This window comes from Homalodisca vitripennis, chromosome 7 (assembly GCF_021130785.1).
Source record: "Homalodisca vitripennis isolate AUS2020 chromosome 7, UT_GWSS_2.1, whole genome shotgun sequence".
Taxonomy (NCBI): Eukaryota; Metazoa; Arthropoda; class Insecta; order Hemiptera; family Cicadellidae; genus Homalodisca; species Homalodisca vitripennis.
The window spans coordinates 146088746-146111668 of NC_060213.1; the positions used below are offsets into that span (position 1 = coordinate 146088746).

At 33.8% G+C, this 22923-nt stretch overlaps 1 protein-coding gene and 1 non-coding gene across 2 annotated transcripts in view; both read left to right on the forward strand.

Annotated features, from left to right (window-relative positions):
- Positions 1-5118: 5118 nt before the first annotated feature.
- On the forward strand, positions 5119-5190 carry Trnah-gug. The gene has a single exon. It is a non-coding gene; the product is annotated as a tRNA-His (tRNA).
- Positions 5191-10726: 5536 nt separating this feature from the next.
- LOC124366910 (echinoderm microtubule-associated protein-like CG42247) overlaps positions 10727-22923 on the forward strand; it is a 93638-nt gene continuing 81441 nt past the window's right edge. Inside the window, exon 1 of the mRNA XM_046823510.1 lies at positions 10727-10918. Within this exon, the coding sequence (XP_046679466.1) occupies positions 10727-10918 (192 nt within the window). The remainder of the gene's footprint in view (positions 10919-22923) is intronic.

The window sequence follows — 22923 nt, forward strand, 5'->3', positions numbered from 1 at the left end:
TATTCTATATGCTATAAACTGTAAGACTTATATTTTTACACCAATAAGACCCTATGATATCCACGACTTAGGGCAAGAATATTGAAATGTCATGTTTTATATTATTTTTATGTTATTAATAAAGTCCAAAACTTGTTGCATTGGTATTTAAATTATACGTAGGTAACAGCTCGTTATATTCGCGTTTTTATTGTTCTCGCCAATCGTGTTGTACCCTGTATAATTAACATTAATATTAACAAGCAACACTACTATGTACTATATTAAACATTAGATGTGTGGATATGATGTTGCCTCCTCAAAATAAAAGTTCCGGTACGTCTCTGGAGGCAATTTTAGTCCTCCATCGAGAAGTAGAATTTCACACTCAAACTAATGAAACATGGATTAGATGTTTGGACCCATTCCTTTGACATTATCTTTATAAAATCAACGAAATTACAAACCGAATAGCAATTTTAAACTTTAATTTATTTCCTCAATAATGTAGGGGAAGCTGAGTACTAATGTTAACAGATAGAATAGTTAACTTGTTGCACAATACCTGAATACGCAGTTGTGTTGGTTTAAATCCAATGTTCTGTGACTGTCAAAATTCAACACTTTTAAGCCTATAAAATACTTTGTTTTTTTTTAAATATATTTAAGCGTTGATTGTTTGTATTACGAGGTGGCAAAAAATATATTTTGTCTTTAGCTGTTGAAGAAAAAACTGAGTTAGATTACATTATTTGGTTATGCCAAGTACCTGGTGCAGGATTACGCAATGTGACACGCGACTCTACTAATATAAACATTGTAAAAGTTTAGAGTAGGAAAAATTCCCATCTCGGATAGGTCCAGCAATTTTCCTTAAACATTAGCAACTAATGGTCCTACCTTAGCCTGAAGGACAGTCGTACGCGTACAAAAAATGAAACAAATGAAAAGTTAATGTTAAAATTCGATAACAAGATTTGATTTCAGCACTCTCCTGCGTTGTAATACCCTCTCTAGCCCACTGGAAACGGAGGTCTACACCTCTGAAAATCGGTAACAAGATTTGATTTCAGCACTCTCCTGCGTTGTAATACCCACTCTAGCCCACCGGAAACGGAGGTCTACACCTCTGAAAATCGGTAACAAGATTTGATTTCAGCACACTCCTGCGTTGTAATACCCTCTCTAGCCCACTGGAAACGGAGGTCTACACCTCTGAAAATCGGTCACAAGATTTGATTTCAGCACTCTCCTGCGTTGTAATACCCTCTCTAGCCCACTGGAAACGGAGGTCTACACCTCTGAAAATCGGTAACAAGATTTGATTTCAGCACACTCCTGCGTTGTAATACCCTCTCTAGCCCACTGGAAACGGAGGTCTACACCTCTGAAAATCGGTAACAAGATTTGATTTCAGCACACTCCTCCGTTGTAATACCCTCTCTAGCCCACTGGAAACGGAGGTCTACACCTCTGAAAATCGGTAACAAGATTTGATTTCAGCACACTCCTGCGTTGTAATACCCTCTCTAGCCCACCAGAAACGGCGGTCTACACTTTCAAAAATCGGAAACAATATTTGATTTCAGCTTTCTGTTGCGTTCTAATACCCTCCCTAGCCCACCGGAAACGGCGGTCCACACCTTCAAAAATTGCCCACAATAATGAAATACAATAGACTAGCTTCCTGTAATAGTTAATATATAGTTAATAATATATTTTTAAGTCTATCGATTGAGAACTACCTAGGACGAATGTTACACCAAATTTGTGCAGTATATACGAATAAATTTACTACTACCAAGGTAAAATGCACAGTGGCAAACGTTTTATATATATATATATATATATATATATATATATATATATATATTATGTTATTAACTCCACTTATAGGGTTATCTATATATATATTAATGTAATGAAAAATAACTAAAAACCCTTTAAAATTAAAACTTTTTATTACATACACGTGTTTCGGTTTTTAACCATCACAGTGTACATGAACCTCTAAATAAATAATATACAATTATATATACATTATGTGGATCTTTTAAACAATATGTTAAATTTAAATGACACAGTTGTAATTTTTCTTATTAGTAATCTGTATTTATTATTTTAATTTTATCAAAAATTGGATTTGTCTTATATTTCAGATTAGTATTTTAAAATGTTATGAGAATCTTTATTATAATTTAGATAAATATGTAATTCTTCTTTTGTGTTTTAAACCCTTTTAACCCCAGCCATTTTTCCATGGACTTGCCAGAAAGCCCATGGCAATAAGGGACCCGTAGTGCAGAATTGAGGGAAAATTCATCTAGTTTTCTTATTTTTGAAGATAATTTTTAGGTTTTTGTTTTAAATTGTTCACAAATAAGTTGTACTCTTAGATGTAATAGTTTAAAAAGTACTTTTACAGAATGATTTGTTTTTTTAGCGTATTTATACATAAAATTTTTTTTATTTTTTTATAGTTTGGACATACATAAACGGTAGAAAAAAAAAAATTGTAGCCCCTGAAAAATGAAGAAGCAATTTTGTTGTACACATATTTCTTACTATACACACACAAAATTTGAAGAACTTTCCTTGATAAATGCAGGAGATATATCTAATTAATTGTATTGCTGCATAAGCACTTCTTCATATATTTCCACATACACGTCAGTAGAAGTATACAGATATGTTTACTTGTTTTTGCACTTTTGAAATTAATAACAATTGTAAAATAACACAAACTAATTGTAATGGTTTGTAAGACTAAAACTTGTTTAATTTTTCAAAAAAGTAAAAGAAAATAATATTTACAATATATACATTTTATGGTACTTTGGGGAATGGGGTCAGATTCCGTTATATGCCCCCAACGCTTAAAACCTTTTTCAATGAACTTAGAAACGTTATAAAACGATGTAGTTTGAGTAACAGAAAACTAACATTCCATTAATCAACAAGCATTTCCAGGTATTGTGATCGGTATTTTTGTCGCTGTTATCTTATCTTTCTCGAGAATCCGATTACGGCAGGCCGCGCGGCGGGACTCTGCAATCACTTATCTACTAGACCGCTCGACTTTGACCTCTGTCTGAGGATGGGGAGGGGTTTGCGATAAGACAATTCCTGTTTTATATTGACGAAATATTGTTCTACGCTAATCTAGTAATCAGTAGAAGCAAAATGTCAAATAACGATTCATGTATGGGTGTGGTCGGTATAATCCCAAAGTACCAGTGTTTATCAAAGTGTTTTCACTCACTGGGTAACTTTTCTCTACGACGTTTTACTCATGTTTTTTTACTAATAATACAATCGAAAAACAACCGCTTTCAATCACGCAAACTAAATTGAGGTTATAAGTCAGCATACAACAACAATGCAAACTGAAGTCGTCTGACAACTGACATCGACAAATAAACTACGCTCAATGACGACGAAATACGATGCCAATTGGAAGGTTTAGTGTTTTTGCATGTAGCCGTTTCTTCACCGACTACTATACCGAAACTGATGGCATTTGGGACATATTATTAGCCAGCTACATTAAATTCTCGAGACGTCCGGTATATCGGCCGTTGGGCATTTTACCTAGACCACCTCTGTCCGATATATCGGACGCCGGGGCTAAAAGGGTTAATTTCTCTCCTTTCCTTTCAATATCTAAAATTTCCATGTTCTTTTCCAATATTTGTGTAGTTATGGTCAGTCTCCAATAAGTGTTCAGCAAAATTAGATTTTTATTGTAGACATGTTATTTGTTTTTAAAGCTTGCATAAAAAATTCTTCCAGTTTGCCCAACATAATAGCTTTCACAGTCACTACAGTTAATTTTTGTATACTCCAGATTGTTTGTATAATTCCTGTTTGTCATCATTTTGGTTCACTTTTTTTCAATAAGTTTAACTGTATTATTTCTTGTTTGGTGACTGATGGAGAATTTTGAATTTTGAAAGGTTTTTCGAACAGCTTTGTTTAATTTAGTGTATATGTGTACCATTCAATAATAAATTAAACAAAGCTGTTCGAAAAACATTTCAAAATTCAAAATTCTCCATCAGTCACCAAATAAAAATAAGCCATTTACAAGTATATAGTTTAATGTAAATTAAAAGTCGTTTGTCAGGTATTTGGTCTTCCGAATCATATGTTAGTTTGCTTATTTTAAACGAATATGTGACAGATACGGCCAAATTACAAAAAATAATTGAATCGGAAAAAAGTATAGCGCTCTTTGGTGTAATGGTAGCACATTCACCCGGCAAGTGAGAGATCCGGGTTCGACTCCCAGCGGAAGCAAGTACTTTTTGTGATTCAATATTTATTGAAATATATATATATATATATATATATATATATATATATATATATGTGTGTGTGTGTGTGTGTATTCGTTTATAAAATCGAGGCGTATTCTTAAAGTACATGCTTGACTTCGACTTGTATGAAGTATAAATAGGCCCGAGTCCATCTTTAGGAATGCCATTTATAGACTAATTTTTTACAAAGCACTGACGATGTTGTTTGATGTGGCTCCTATCAGTAATGTTTCAAATAATAATAACAATCGGCCAATGGAAATCTTGAAACTTTGTTGTTATTAGAATCAAACATAACAAGTAGTACACAGCTGAAACAATCTCCGTGAAAAACTTAAACAAAGCTAGCTGTTTTAAACGTTACGCCAAAGTTAATTTTCGTTAGTTGGAAATTAAATGCGTTCACATCTAAACATCAATATCTAAACTCAAGATGATACAATTTTTAATGTGCATCTTCTTATACTTCTTAGATAATAATGATCGTTTAGTTCTGATGCTGTTTTACTTAAAAGGAAGGAATCGCAAATAAAAACTACATTATTTACTGATTTTAATACATTAGGAAATTCACATGCAATAATAAAAAACCCATCTTACATGTTAATCTTAAGTAAATAACGCTTAAAAGTAATGGATTGCAAGTTTTCCTGTCAAATTTGACTGCGAACACTGACTGTATAGTGGGAGATTTGAACGCTACTTCGCGCATGCCGGCTGTCTCCCTGCTACCCACGCCCAGCCACACTAGACAGCGGCATCTGATCTCTTTCTTTCCGCTACAGTTCTGCCGAACTACTTAGCTTCACGAGCACAGACAGCCGTGATCGTCTAGTGGTTAGGACATTGCGTTGTGGCCGCAATAACCCAGGTTCGAATCCTGGTCACGGCACTGCATATTTTTGTATCTTTTATTTTAATTCTGCCATTGTTGCTAAGACTATTTTACTGTAGAAATTAAAACGGTTAAATAAATTTCCATTCAGAGCACGCGAACTATAAAAAAAAAAATCAAAATTATTACATAAACGAAGAAATAATTATGAATCAAACAATAATATCGCTTACATAATTAGTTACTTTTATTATATTGAAAAACGTGGCTATTCGAGAATTGGAACCTATAAATTAGTTGATATAAATGAAACCGCATTATGAATTGCGTTGGCTATCTCAGTACGGTTCTGATAATTAAACAGATAATTAGTTAAAATACGTTATAAATGTAAGGGAGACACCGTAATAGTAATGAAACTGTTCGCGTAGTTAACAAACAAGATTTTAGTTTAACAAGTTTTATTTTGGCCCCCTTAATATTTCTGTCCAAGTTCAAAACGTTTTAATGTATAAGCTAACTGAATTATTTTAATGTATACGCGTTTGGTTAGCTAGACCTAATATTAACCCATTTATAACAGTTTTATAAACCGATCACACACTAATTAATTATGGACAACTATTCCGTACATTAAACACCCAAAAAGTTTATTAAAAACAAAATCGCAACTTTTAAAATTACATCGTCGTAAGCTGTTAATATCTACAATTAATAATTAATAATACATAAATTCACTTTTAAATGTAATATTTTGATACATACTTGAGTGGAGCATCAAACATAAAAGCACTAACATACAGAACATTTTTTTCTTTGAATAAATATTTTCTAATTAATTTGTGATCAACGGATTTTAAAAGGGTAAAATATATTTAAAAATTTGGATTTTTATGCAACTATGCAGGGGTTGGAAATACGAATTTATACATAACCTAAATGTACTCTTGATTTTTTTTAAACTAATTCCAGAATCAACCGAAGCTGCACAAAAAATATGTCAACAACGACAATGAAAGATAAGTAAAATACTTGAATGAGATAAAGAAAGAAACTATTTTCCTTATTTAAGGTTGCTCTATAAATCGGCAAAGGTTCAAATTTATTGCGTAGGGTTTCAGTAAATCCTTTAAAACATTACGACCCATTATTTACCTAATCAAAAGAAAGTTCATTTTTAACTGATTTCAAAAATACCATACGTGTTTTAATTTCTTCGTGGTTTTCATCAAATAATTAGTAAAAACAGTTTTTGCGCGGTTGTTTGAAGGCAACTTATACTATACTATTCGGATAGTTGGTAAACTTGGCTGATATTCCACTGTACACATTGTTGGAATCATCTGTTTAACAAAACATACCATTTGGCTAATCAATTTAAAAAATGTCAGTAACAGTCTTTTTAGACTGTTCTGGTCTTATGACTTTACGAAAGTTTTACGAACATTTTTAACACTCGGTATATTAACCGGACAAGTATCCATTTATTCCGACATTACTCAATTGTGTCTGTTCATTTGTGTTTTTCACTAAATTATTTTGGATAAGAAAACTAGAATTTCAATTTATCGAACGCTGACTATGTGTTAACATTTTTCTCTGTAAAGAAGTTTCTTTTAAAAAATATTATAATTGTTTTTGAGTGATTGCGAGTTTAAGTATCTGCAATACACATAAAATGTGTAATATTTCATAATTGTTCGTTGTGCAGCATATTCTAGTTCTATATTAAAAATTATCATTGCCTGTTATATGAATTACGTGTTATTCGTAGATATAGTCCGTTATTTACTTTAGTTTGTGTGCATCAATCGTGCAGTTCAGGATACATAAGCTCAGTTTAAAACAATATATTATTTGCAAATATCGTGTATTTCATAATTTGCTATTGTATTGTATTAATTATTAGGTTCTCAATGAGAAAGATTTGTAAGAAAAGTAAAGAAAGTTGACTTGAATACGTTAGAATATTGTAATCTCAAATTAAATTCTTTCACGTATAAAAACAATTCGTAAAATTCTCCTTTCCCAAACACAAAACACTGTTCCTTTCTGATGGCTGTAACGTTGAAACCCATAGTTTTCTATGTACACGCGTCGTGTAACAAGAACAAACATGGAAACCTCAACACTTTGTTTTGGCGACTTGGAATATTTGAGATTCGAAATTCTAGCAACTTGGAATTTCATTATCGTCATAACGGTCAAAAAGAGTAGAATTTTGATTGTTGTTTGCAAAGTTAGTACGTTTTAGTGTCAAATTTTGTAGTTATCTGCAGATTTTAACGTCTGCTATGAACCGTACGTGTTATCACGCACTCATTGACAACTTCATCAGTGCACAATGCATTTCAATTACGAACTAATTGGAAGCATCTTACAATCAGACTCACTGAAGATGGAGGTAGAATGTGCAGTGTGGATATAAAACAGTTCTGATATATATATATATATATATATATATATATATATATATATATATATATATATATAATTATTATTATTTCCATAAGTAATATTTCATGAATAATCTTATTTTCCTTAATATAAAACGTAAGTCACACTATAATAAAAAGCTTAATAATCTCCATCCATAAGTCATATAAAGCGTACTACTTTTAACTTCACCCGCTTTTCTTGGCTCTGGTTACAAACTTGCCCAAATTAAAAATTAAATACTACTTCTTACTTATGGAGAAACACAAACGTCCATTTTCATTGTCATCAGGGAAATCGTTTTAAATCTGGGATTTTTTAGTATAAACCTGATCAAAAGCCGATTCTACAACATTTAGTTGTTGCCTTAGTTGTAATAAAATATAAATATTTTGTAAAAATCAGCTGATACACTAGACAATTTCAATTTAAAATAATAAAAATACACATATATTTCTAATGAATAGGTCCTGAAACCCGATTGAAGAATGTAATTTACAAGAACATTTTCCAAATATATTGTTGTGAATGTCTTTGTGACATGTATATATCTGTGAACTGTTCCTAATATGGCTTGCTCAGAACCAGAGATTTTTTGTGAACCGAGGGTACACTAACATTATATACTAACATTAGAAGGTAAACCAAAACATGTTTTAAAGTCCTCAATAATAAACACCACACTAAACAAGGAAGGTTAATAATTTTTTGTCTTTAACAAAACTGCGTGAATGAATACCATCTTATTAAGAATATGAAAATGAGAAAACTACAATAAATAGTCAGCATTCGGTCCGGAGAAACAGAGCTTAGAATTAGCATTGGAAACGAATTAGGTTATTTTGCTAGCATTTGTTTTCATATAAACATGACATGTAATCCTAAAAGTGTTGACTTAGCTCGAGGCGGACAATTTACCCAAATAGCCAAATGGCTAAACTGTAAACATCAAACGCGTTCCTTGTGCATATATGAATGCAAAGTTCCAATTTACAAAGTCAAATATAGCGTTACAATACATTTCTCCCAATAAACCATGGACTGGTGTCAGGAGAACAACATGATTTTTAATTTGGTTTTGGCTTTACACACATTCCATGGATTTCATATAAGAAAACCAACAAAACTTTGGGATTGTCTAGAACCACAAGAGGAATAAGGAATCCGGCAGCCTTGAGATCATTAGATTTCGCCCTAGTCCGGCAATCATTGGGAGTGTGGCAGCCATGAGAGCATTATATTTCGCCATAGTCAGGCAATCATTGGAGTGCGGCAGCCATGAGAGCATTATATTTCGCCATAGTCAGGCAATCATTGGAGTGCGGCAGCCATGAGAGCATTATATTTCGCCATAGTCAGGCAATCATTGGAGTGCGGCAGCCATGAGAGCATTATATTTCGCCATAGTCAGGTAATCATTGGAGTACGGCAACTTTGAAAGCATTGTATTTCGCCTTAGTCAGGCAATCATTGGAGTACGGCAACTTTGAAAGCATTGTATTTCACAATAGTCAGGCAATCATTGGAGTACGGCAACTTTGAAAGCATTATATTTCGCCTTAGTCAGGCAATCATTGGGAGTGTGGCAGCCTTGAGAGCATTATATTTCGCCATAGTCAGGCAATCATTGGAGTGCGGCAGCCATGAGAGCATTATATTTCGCCATAGTCAGGCAATCATTGGAGTACGGCAACTTTGAAAACATTGTATTTCGCCTTAGTCAGGCAATCATTGGGAGTGTGGCAGCCTTGAGAGCATTATATTTCGCCATAGTCAGGCAATCATTGGAGTGCGGCAGCCATGAGAGCATTATATTTCGCCATAGTCAGGCAATCATTGGGAGTGTGGCAGCCATGAGAGCATTATATTTCGCCATAGTCAGGCAATCATTGGAGTGCAGCAGCCATGAGAGCATTATATTTCGCCATAGTCAGGCAATCATTGGAGTACGGCAACTTTGAAAGCATTGTATTTCACAATAGTCAGGCAATCATTGGGAGTGCGGCAGCCTTGAAAGCATTATATTGCGCCCTAGTCGGACAATCATTTGAGTACGGCAGCCTTGAAAGCATTATATTGCACCCTAGTCAGACAATCATTGGAGTATGGCACTCAGGACACACTGCTTGTGCTGTGGACAGAACTGAGACAGTGCAATGAAGATTCATCAGACTAGGTAACGACTTGAAGCTGGAGCTTCGATTGCTTCCCTTAAGCAAAGAAGAAGCAAAGCGGACGTCCTGTTTCTCTACAAATTACTCAATGATATAATCATCTACCCAGAGTTGTAAATTGTTTGTTAGAACTGCTTGTTATGTTACACGTTCGATATTTAACACCATTATCAACAAATTAACCTATAGTTCATGCATAACTGTTTAAAATAATATTACAAATGATACTGGTTGTTGTTATCCCGACGATATAATTAGTATTTATGAATTTGAAGTTAATAGGTTTATGTTTCTGTTTTTATCTGTACAGTATATGAATTGACCATGTCTCTGTGTAATAGACCTGCTACGCTATACATGAAAACAACTGTCTGTAAATTACGTATTGGCATTGCCGTTGATATCAGAAATAAATAAATTTAATTAAATGAAATATGGCGTGAAATTTAAACTAAGCCATCTGTTTTAAAGATAAAAGGTTTGGTATTTTCGTTATATCTTTCTGCCATGTTCAAAGTCGTAGTGCCAAAAAACTAGTTTCTCTGTTCAATTGCATTTTCCCGAAAATTCTGTTCAGAAATTTTAATACAAAAGGCAGTGCAAGGGGGGCACACTCGCAATATAAAGGGAAAAAAAACGTTAAATAGACTCATCCTTATAGCACACAGTAGGCTATATTGCATACAAATAGTTTGATTATGAAACTGTAAATTTAGATTTAATAGATACTTTATTTGAAATATTTAAAACACTGTACGTAGTATCACATGGAAAGGTACATGTGAAGTTATAAGTAAGTGTAGATTTACTTTTGTGTTTGGAATAAGAGTATTGTTGTTTAAACTTCTTCAGAGTTCAGATTCCGAAATGTATTGCATTATTAGAGAAAGGTCAAACAAATCATTGTTGCAGATCCAGAAGGCCTTGACCTGCACCGGCTCCTGTCCGTGTAATAACCGGAAGTGCCGCTGCCGTCCATCATCATGCTGGCCCCGGAGGTGTCCATTCAGCCCGCGTCTCGCAGCAGCTCTCGGCTGAGTCAGTACGGGGAGTCGGGCGAGGCAGAGGCACCAACTGAGCAAACCAACATGGCGGCAGATCCACCGGCAGTGGCGCCGCGTAGCGACCAACCCCTGAACCACCACGACTCGGACGACGAAACCAACGACGAAGAGGTACAGAACTCCCACCCTCTATCATTGTTCCGTTTCTTTCATTGTTTTTGGCCCAGTTCCAATTGTGCGCATTGTGGCCGCTATGGCACTTATGGTGTTGCTTTGGTGTTATTGTACTTTTAGAAATGCGGGTTTCGTCGGTTTATTTGACCTAGTTTTTTGGTGAGTTTAGTATTTTCAGTTGTTATCATCAAATAATTTTCACGATAACAATAGTTTCTGTGACGTGATCAATTATAGTTCGTTTAAACGTGCGTAAACAAGTAGCGTTCTACCAGTGCCAAAGTGGTTTTTATTTGTGGCATTTGGATAAATAGGCCAGCTGTTAATTAATGCTTGCACCACGTGGGTGAGTCCATTCAACAATTGCCTACACGTTAAATGGAGGTCGCGCTACTTTAGTTTTTGTAATGTAGGTAACGGTAAGTAGTGAAAAAATCAAATTTTACGGAAAGTGATAACAATAATATCCCTGTTATTGATCTATTTTAAAACTAATGGTCCAATATTATCGTCAAAATGTATGTACAAGTAAAATATTAATGGTTTTTATCTTGTGTTATTGTCAGCATATATAAAAACAAAGTACCGCCTAATTGTAATATTGTAATAATGAAATCACATTTTAACTCTCGAAAGTTTAGTAGATAAATTATGGGTTGTTAATTATTCAAATGTTTAAATTTAAAATTTCATTCTTGTATTTATTGTATAATAACATCCTTTTACAAATTTTTAGCTAACACCATGATTTCAACATATCAGCATTTAAATTTGTACAGCTCAACAAGAAATATAGGTATTATAATTATGTATAACCTACAGTCATGATATGATGAAATAAAATTGAGTTTATTTTTTATTTTATATTATCAAGTTTATAAGCTTATCATTAATTGTCCCCAAATTAACTTGGAATCTATTTTGCAGTTACACAACCTAAAGACAGAAACATGTGATCTGTGTTATTATTCCTCAGCGAGCTTTAAATAGGGTTCTAATTAACTCTTACTTTAAAGTATACATGCACAGCCAGAGGCGTAAAATTTAAATAGAGTAATACATACACATATATTAGTTTTCAGTTTTGCATAGAATTTTCCTCAGTCAACTTCAAACTTGTTTAATATATAAATTAATTAGGTTTCATAGTGTGTATGAGGGAACATTAATACGTAATAAATTCTATGCATGTACGTGATAAGTAATAGGACTAATAAAAATATGAGAATGATGTATAAAACATTTAAATTAATGATCCTGGACCGATGTAAATCAATACACGGTATTAAGAATTAAATTGTTTGAGGAAATGGAATTTTAGTTGATCTGAAATAAAGTGTTCTTATTATAAAAATAAAATATTCATCCCATTATAAGATACATATTCACACAAAAGGTGTATTTTAAAACCTTCCAACGTCATTAACAAACTGTGTACAAAGCACACATAAACTCTACACAGATAAGAGTGGTACGTGTTCATTATAGTTTAACGTCTATTCGATTAATAATTTTTGAACTATATTTTGTAATGACACTTTATAAACTCTACACAGATAAGAGTGGTACGTGTTCATTATAGTTTAACGTCTATTCGATTAATAATTTTTGAACTATATTTTGTAATGACACTTTATAAACTCTACACAGATAAGAGTGGTACGTGTTCATTATAGTTTAACGTCTATTCGATTAATAATTTTTGAACTATTTTTGTAATGACACTTTATAAACAAGTGCTGTTGTTATTTCTTGGACGTTGAGTTTGAAAGTAAACTATCGAAAATAGCATGATACACTTGAACATCTATTTTAATTTAAAAAATTACTGCCACCGCACATTGAGAGCTTAAAGTTTTGCAGTTGATTTTTGTGACGTTAATTAATCCCTCCTCCCCCCTCACCCTGTATAAGTAAAATTCAGAAACCGCCATTTTCTTTAAATAAAACACAGAGAATCTTTTATAAATCCATGGATTAGAAAGTGTATGCATTGATGTCATATTGAAATCAGACCCGTGGAAAATTAGTTGAATATAGGGGAATGAGTTAATTATGTACACTACGTATTATAATCAATGACTAAAGGAAATTAGAAAATATTTTTACATATAAAAATTGTATTTACTTAGGTATTTCTTATAAAAGTAAATGTAAATTTCTTAAATTATATTTGATTAACTGTAACCATGTTATTCCTTTAAGCCATAAGTGACGTACATAGGCCCTACTGTACACACACGTAGTGCGTAAGCACATGACTTGGTTTTTCTTCAAGGACTTTCGGTAATTTTGGTGAAGGTAACAATGTGTTAATGTTTTATGGAGAGCCAACTTCTTTTACTCAGATTATATTTTCCTAGCTTGATACTCTTAAACCCACTAGTCGGACACACAAATATCACTGTCAGCCAACTAGATAAAAAGACCAGTGAAGTAAGCAGAACATAATTTCGGGAGAGTGGCTGCCATACTGGATGGTTTTGGAGGTATAAACACCCTTAAACATATTGAATAGGGTATCTATCCTAGGCAGACACCCTCATATACGTCATGGAAGAGACTGGAGTCGCGAACTTTGTGTTTAGCAAGCGCTGATTTGCGTTTGTGACGGTTGAAATGTGTAGAGTTAAGGAAAATATTATGTGAAAATTATTATAATGTCATATTTGAACGCTTTCCATATTCTCCTAATTTGACCTACACCACTCATAGAGCGGCGATGATCGATTTTTTAGGGAAAACTTCGATTTAAAAATGACCAGGCTGTGTTTTTATCCCATTCAAATTGGCTCTGGACACCTGAACAGTTTTTCCCTGAGCTTAGCTGCGAAACTGCCCATACAATTATTAATTTAAATACCTATAATGCCTTGTCAAGGAAAAAATTATTTTTTTTTTATTTATCTTAATAGGAATGTATCTTAAAGGGCTGTGATTATAAAGATACATAAAAATAATTCAATTTAAAAATAATTCCACCTATGTATGTAAATGGCATTAGGTTTTGCAAAACGAAGCACCATAACCTATGGCTGCAGTATTAAGGGTTGTTACTCCAATTCAAAGGAAATATGGATATCGAGCAGGAAGGGCGGGGCACTTCCTTGATGGAGGGATGGACAGACAGACAGACAGACAGTCAGACAGACGATATCTGACCATATGTCAGTAGAAGTCATGTCGGCCAGCGGGGCGGTAGATTTGTTACCGGTAAGGCTAATAAATATTACTGATACAGTAAATAATTTTATTTACTTATGTCTTAAAACTTAGCTCTCACTTCGAAGGAAGTAATACTCAATCTTAGTACATTCCCAGAATTCAAGATTATTGGTCTCTAATTGGAGTCTCTAATTTAAACTTAACATATTCGTAACGTTTCTCCCTAATAAAATGGGATTTAACAGGAACAATTGAACATTTTAGTCGGTTCATTACGATATTTAACTTGAATATTTTTGTATGGTAATATTCAACAAGTGAAACGTTGGCATTTACATTGTCGATACATTAAGATTTTTTACCCAAACAATAATTTCTTATCCCCTAACGTTATTAATTAAGCATAAAGAAAATCTGAATTTTATGTTTTATTTCAGATTGTATTCTACTAGTGTTTCGGTTGAATCAGTGATATTAAATACATGGTTAATGGTCTGTATTTACAAAAATAAGATGCATTTTAAGTACCAATGCGAGAATAATTAACGTTTTATAGTACACGATTTACCATTCCATACAATACAGATATTTGATTTATGCTGTATTCGTTCACAAAGAAGTGTTACTTTTATTATGAGAACTTAAAGTTTTAAAGTTTTACGTTTGGTATAGAATTTTCGAAAGCACTTTTATAGATATAAAATTTGGCCTTTTCAATTCAATTTCATATTATACTGGTGAATTGTGTGAAGCAAACAGATTTATTGTGTGTATTAAACTCTGTGATTTTAGTTATTAGTACAACAAATAATAAAAAGTGACGTAGGATTTGTAAGTTACAGATAAATGGCAAAACAAAGAGTGACAAATGTTCAGTGACAGTTAGTCGAGAGCAAGGAAATGGTGAAATATTTAATATGGCTGATTAAATTATTAATTAATAATGTAGATAATATTTATTTCTCAGACTATTTTTATCAATAAATAACTAAATCTGGATAATTAATCGATACATGTAATCATAAAATCATATTTTTTTTACAGTAGTGCGAAAAAACATATTTAACGTAGTTGTCATAGTTATAGTAACCATAAAGGTCTTGGCAAGATAGAAACATCGATCCCAAGAGAAATCTTAAACTTTAATTGTACTTAAAAACTGTCATCTGAAACATTTGGAGGCTATATATTTTTAGGCAAATAATTATTATAAGTAACCTACTTATAACAATCCTTTTCATTAAGTTATGCTTGAGCAAAATATATAATGTATTATATATATATATATATATATATATATATATATATATATATACACACACAAATTCCTTGTACAATAATTTAATATAAATACATTTCAGTTCATCTCATTTGGTCTGTAAATGAATGAATATTTTTGGTGAATATTTTTGATTAACTGTGTCGGCAATTTGGACACACTTTTGTATTTCACTGCAAATACCTTATTCTATTTTAAAAGTGTAAAGTTAAACTAATGTTTTGTCATATAATTACAAATATATGGCAAAGTGGTTTTAATCGCATATAGGCATAGTCATTTAGTTTTTTATACTTTATAAAACGTACACTTCTCTATAATAGTGTTGGAAACACTGTTACTACTTCCTTTTCCAAAAATTATATAATTACAAGTGTACAATAAAAACTATTAAAACTACGGAGCTCTTAAACGTGTTATAAAATTTTACTTGTATAGTAAATCCATTTGCAAAACATATTTATTTTATTTAAATTTACAATTCCATTGGGTAAAATTATTTTTATTGCAGTTATATGTAATAAATATTACGAATCGGCTAACACAAATTTACACCAACAATAGGCTCTTCACTTTACATTAAATTATATAAATTATTCTTTTATGATAAAATATCTACTATTGGTCTATTTTCTATTACTATTTGCTTTTTAAAATGTTAAAATTTTCAGTACTATTTGTAATGTTTTTTATATACCTTTATCGCAAATTTGTCATGAGTTGACCCTTTACTGTTCGAAAAGATACATACACACACACACACACACACACACACACACACACACACACACACACACACACACACACACACACACACACACACACACACACACACACACACACACACACACACACACACACACACACACACACACACACACACACACACACACACACACACACACACACACACACACACACACACACACACACACACACACACACACACACACACACACACACACACACACACACACACACACACACACACACACACACACACACACACACACACACACACACACACACACACACACACACACCACACACACACACACACACACACACACACACACACACACACACACACACACACACACACACACACACACACACACACACACACACACACACACACACACACACACACACACACACACACACACACACACACACACACACACACACACACACACACACACACACACACACACACACACACACACACACACACACACACACACACACACACACACACACACACACACACACACACACACACACACACACACACACACACACACACACACACACACACACACACACACACACACACACACACACACACACACACACACACACACACACACACACACACACACACACACACACACACACACACACACACACACACACACACACACACATACACACATATACGACGTAATAAATTAAAATAATTGTATTAAATTGACGCAACGTCAAATTGACGTAGTTTCTTTGAAATATAATCAAATGTATATACATCTAAACGCCCTTGTTACACTGGAGTTACGCACGCTCTACATATAAAAATAGCTGCCACAACAATAAGGTCAAGGGACAGTGCCATGGCTTATGGCCTGCAAGATTTAGCCTTGGGGTAGTTTTTCCCTGGACCTCTGAAACGGCCGAACTGGTCAATAAAATTAGCATATAAAATAGCGTTCCCGCAGCACGTAAAGCGATATCACGCTCCCACACCATGAGCTGAATACAAGCCGGTTTAATTGTGTACATTTAATACAAAGGCATTATGTATTCACTACATTTATACGTTACTGCATTCTAAGATTCTAGGATTTGTTTATTTGTTCTTAGTATCTGTGTTTCATTTGTCGGCTAGTAAATTAAATATCGCTTAAAATTTGTACTCAGTAAAAATTTTATATTTATAAAACTATAAACTTGAAATAATGTAATTCATGTTCCAAACTAAAGAAATGTAGTAGGAAATTTACCCTTAAAGGAGTTATTAATCGGATTTTAATACATAGGAAAACAGTTTGTACAAACAAAAATCCATTCTGAAAGGGTTTTTCTGACATTTGAACTTATTTATTTATACAAATACTACGTTTCTTTCATCACTAGACGATGGCGAATGTCTGAAAAATCGTGTAACTATCACAATCCTTCCATCGTCAAAAACTAACTTTCACTAAGGATTCCTCAAAATCTGTAAGTGTTAAAAAAACATCGGATTTCGATTTTCATTGCATAATCAAATTTTGTAAGTTTAAAAAACATGTCCAATGTAATTTTTAAAAAAAGAAAATTTGTGTCTATTTTCCAGCACATACCTGTATGTTATAAAACGATCAACACAAAGTTCAGCATAAAATAAAACTCTCTGAAATCCTGCTTTCTATTAAAAGCTAGAAAGTATAATGTCGGCAATAATATTGTTTCAATAATCAACCAAAAGATATTACAATGCCATTTCAAACTTCATAGTCACTAGCAACATAATGATCGATTAGAATATGTGTAGTACTTTTTCACATTTTACTAATGGAAAAGCTACTCCCCGTTAATCAAACAACGCCAGCAAATTATTCCGTGAACATACTGACATACAGGTATAACTAAGAAATTTTGTATCAAGCTTCATTTCTAAATTGATAACAATGAGTTCGAGGTTGATGGATGTTAATTACATTTAGGTTGAGCGTTAGAGGAGAGATACTCAGGATGATATCTTGAGAACGAACTGACCAATAACCTTGAAATTTTGTATCAAGCTTTATTTTTAAATTGATAACAATGAGTTCGAGGTTGATGCATGTTACTTTACATTTAGGTTGAGCGTTAGAGGAGAGATACTCAGGATGATATCTTGAGAACGAACTGACCAATAACCTTGAAATTTTGTATCAAGCTTTATTTTTAAATTGATAACAATGAGTTCGAGGTTGATGGATGTTAATTAAATTTAGGTTGAGCGTTAGAGGAGAGATACTCAGGATGATATCTTGAGAACGAACTGACCAATAACCTTGAAATTTTGTATCAAGCTTTATTTTTAAATTGATAACAATGAGTTCGAGGTTGATACATGTTACTTTACATTTAGGTTGAGCGTTAGAGAAGAGATACTCAGGATGATATCTTGAGAACGAACTGACCAATAACCTTGAAATTTTGTATCAAGCTTTATTTCTAAATTGATAACAATGAGTTAGAGGTTGATGCATGTTACTTTACATTTAGGTTGAGTGTTAGAGAAGAGATACTCAGGATGATATCTTGAGAACGAACTGACCAATAACTTTGACATTTTGTATCATGCTTTATTTTTAAATTGATAACAATGAGTTCGAGGTTAATGCATGTTACTTTACATTTAGGTTGAGCGTTAGAGAAGAGATACTCAGGTTAATATATCTTGAGAACAAACTGAACTATAATCTTGAAATTTTGCATGAAGCTGCATTTCTAAATTGGTAACGATGATTTCGACGTTGATGCATGTAATTTTAGATTTGGCTCAGCGTTAGAGAAGAGATATTCTGGATGATATCATGAGATTTAAGTGGCATATACCTTGAAATGTTGCATTAAACTTAATTTCTAAATCGTTAACATCGAGTTCGACGTTGATGCACGTCACTTTATATGTTGGGATGAGTGTTAGGGAAGAATTTAATTATAAACTGAAACGTTGTATATTTTGTGTAGTTATAACTGAGGGTTCTGGATAAATCTTTTTCTATCTATTTATTTCCCTGTGTGTGTATGTTTCGCACTGTATAGATTAAGAACAAATTGAGCAATGGAGTTAAAAATATACCATGTAACATCGCTCGTAATCAGACAACGTCAAATCGTATATAATGACGGGCATGTCTCTCTATGAATCTTTCTAAGCTTGTCCGTAACCTAACTATTCGAAGGATATTTCGTGAACCATTTCATGTGTCGATTTTTAATTTGGCATGAAATTATATTTCCAAATGGACAAGAATCAATTCGTTGAGTGTGCATATCTATCTATGCAATTGGACTGAGGGGTATTGAAGTCCATCACACTATAGGCCGGCAGATCTCTCTCTTCTGCCTGCGCACAAGACATCACGAAATTGGGTACTCAACTTCAGCGAAGCGTGTTACGAGCACGTGATTTTGCATACTCCTACCTCGTTTAAAAAAGTACAATTTACCATAATCGACGTACAAAATTCACATAAATATGTTTCCTTGTTGTGATTTGACGTCTTCACAACAATATCCAACATCTTTCAACTCTATTTTAAAGCTTCCTTTTTAATGAAGAGTTGAAAATAATCGTGCACTTACTATTGTTCAAACCATTGACTTTATTGCCTGCTATGGTAATAGGTGGCCTATAGCGGGAAGGAGGATATTATTTACGTCACTTCATCACTTTCCTGGACGTTTTCTTGGAACTCAGGACGGTGAGAAAATGAAAAACTAAACAGTTATGGATAGCGGTGAGTTTTTGCGTGTGACGGAATGCGGCAGAGTACAAGTAATTAACATATAGCGTGAGGTGTAGCTGTGTGTCACACGCACTGACAGTCTTACTGGAGTACTAGGATTACTAGGAGTCACTTAAGGTGAAACGGTGTACCATTAATGTTATAACATATAGCGTGAGGTGTAGCTGTGTGTCACACGCACTGACAGTCTTACTGGAGTACTAGGATTACTAGGAGTCACTTAAGGTGAAACGGTGTACCATTAATGTTATAATATATAGCGTGAGGTGTAGCTGTGTCACACGCACTGGCAGTCTTACTGGAGTACTAGGATTACTAGGAGTCACTTAAGGTGAAACGGTGTGTACCATTAATGTTATAATATATAGCGTGAGGTGTAGCTGTGTGTCACACGCACTGGCAGTCTTACTGGAGTACTAGGATTACTAGGAGTCACTTAAGGTGAAACGGTGTACCATTAATGTTATAACATAATAGCGTGAGGTGTAGCTGTGTCACACGCACTGGCAGTCTTACTGGAGTACTAGGATTACTAGGAGTCACTTAAGGTGAAACGGTGTACCATTAATGTTATAACATAATAGCGTGAGGTGTAGCTGTGTCACACGCACTGGCAGTCTTACTGGAGTACTAGGATTACTAGGAGTCACGTAAGGTGAAACGGTGTACCATTAATGTTATAATATATAGCGTGAGGTGTAGCTGTGTGTCACACGCACTGACAGTCTTACTGGAGTACTAGGATTACTAGGAGTCACTTAAGGTGAAACGGTGTACCATTAATGTTATAACATATAGCGTGAGGTGTAGCTGTGTGTCACACGCACTGACAGTCTTACTGGAGTACTAGGATTACTAGGAGTCACTTAAGGTGAAACGGTGTACCATTAATGTTATAACATAATAGCGTGAGGTGTAGCTGTGTCACACGCACTGGCAGTCTTACTGGAGTACTAGGATTACTAGGAGTCACTTAAGGTGAAACGGTGTACCATTAATGTTATAATATATAGCGTGAGGTGTAGCTGTGTGTCACACGCACTGACAGTCTTACTGGAGTACTAGGATTACTAGGAGTCACTTAAGGTGAAACGGTGTACCATTAATGTTATAACATATAGCGTGAGGTGTAGCTGTGTCACACGCACTGGCAGTCTTACCGGAGTACTAGGATTACTAGGAGTCACTTAAGGTGAAACGGGTGTACCATTAATGTTATAACATATAGCGTGAGGTGTAGCTGTGTCACACGCACTGGCAGTCTTACTGGAGTACTAGGATTACTAGGAATCACTTAAGGTGAAACGGTGTGTACCATTAATGTTATAATATATAGCGTGAGGTGTAGTTGTGTGTCACACGCACTGACAGTTTTACTGGAGTACTAGGATTACTAGGAGTCACTTAAGGTGAAACGGTGTACCATTAATGTTATAACATATAGCGTGAGGTGTAGCTGTGTCACACGCACTGACAGTCTTACTGGAGTACTAGGATTACTAGGAGTCACTTAAGGTGAAACGGTGTACCATTAATGTTATAACATATAGCGTGAGGTGTAGCTGTGTCACACGCACTGGACAGTCTTACTGGAGTACTAGGATTACTAGGAGTCACTTAAGGTGAAACGGTGTACCATTAATGTTATAACATATAGCGTGAGGTGTAGCTGTGTCACACGCACTGACAGTCTTACTGGAGTACTAGGATTACTAGGAGTCACTTAAGGTGAAACGGTGTACCATTAATGTTATAACATATAGCGTGAGGTGTAGCTGTGTCACACGCACTGGCAGTCTTACTGGAGTACTAGGATTACTAGGAGTCACTTAAGGTGAAACGGTGTACCATTAATGTTATAACATATAGCGTGAGGTGTAGCTGTGTCACACGCACTGACAGTCTTACTGGAGTACTAGGATTACTAGGAGTCACTTAAGGTGAAACGGTGTACCATTAATGTTATAACACTTTTGTTTTCATGTAATTGATTCTGTGAATTCAGCCAATAGGGTCAGAAATTATCATAAAAAAGACCTATTAGCAAACCGTACTTCATAAAAAATAACTAAATTAATAAACGTGTAAAAGATTCTGCTGAAGAGTTCAAACCTCCGTGTACGAGTACTGTAGTTGGTGAATTTGTCTTCAACCAGCTACTCTGGTGATGCAATAGATTTTTGGTTTAGAAAATATTTTTATGTAAAATTCATAGCTCTTTAAGATAAACATTTCTGGATACAAATAAAGTAAAATTTCCCATCAGTTCACGTGAATGTCAGGCATTCAAAGAAAGTATCTGTCAATTTTGTAATCAGGCCCAAATAAAAACGGCTGAAGATAAAACTGTTAACAGCATTTATAGCTTCAGGGAATCATGTTTTATTTATTTATAAAAAATTAATTTAGTTAGCAAAAAATATATACAAATTTATAATTTTTAACATTGTAGTTTATTGAAAATATATTTTCCTTAAGTAATAAATTAATGAAAAACATTTTATTGCTCCTATAAACTGTAATATTTCACATCTAAATATCTGGGCCTGATCACAAAGTTCCTGACAGCTGTGAGTTTGGGAGCAAATTCGCTAACAAGTTATACTATTCAGAAGAGCCCGATATTAAATTTATTAATTTAGTTACTTTTTTCATGCACGGTTTTTCAAAGACCTCATACGTGACGTTTCCGACATTAATGTATAAATTCATAGGATAAATTATATGAAACAAAATTGGCATAACATTTATGGTAAACCATTTTTGACATAACAATCAAAATTGGAAATAGACTAAAGCATTGTGGAATAAGTTTTACAACATTATTTCGTTTTAAACGTACGGAAGTCAAAAAAATTTCAATAGTATACTTTGATGTATACATGTAAACATCTAAATATAAAAGACGGTAGTAAAACTTTAAAAACACTTTTTTATTTTGAAAAATAAAATTGTATTATGTTTGATACTAGGTTTTTTGAATGAAGCTTTCAGCAATATTTAATATTTATACTGAAAAATCTACATTGTTATATTCTGCCATTTCCGTGATCCCA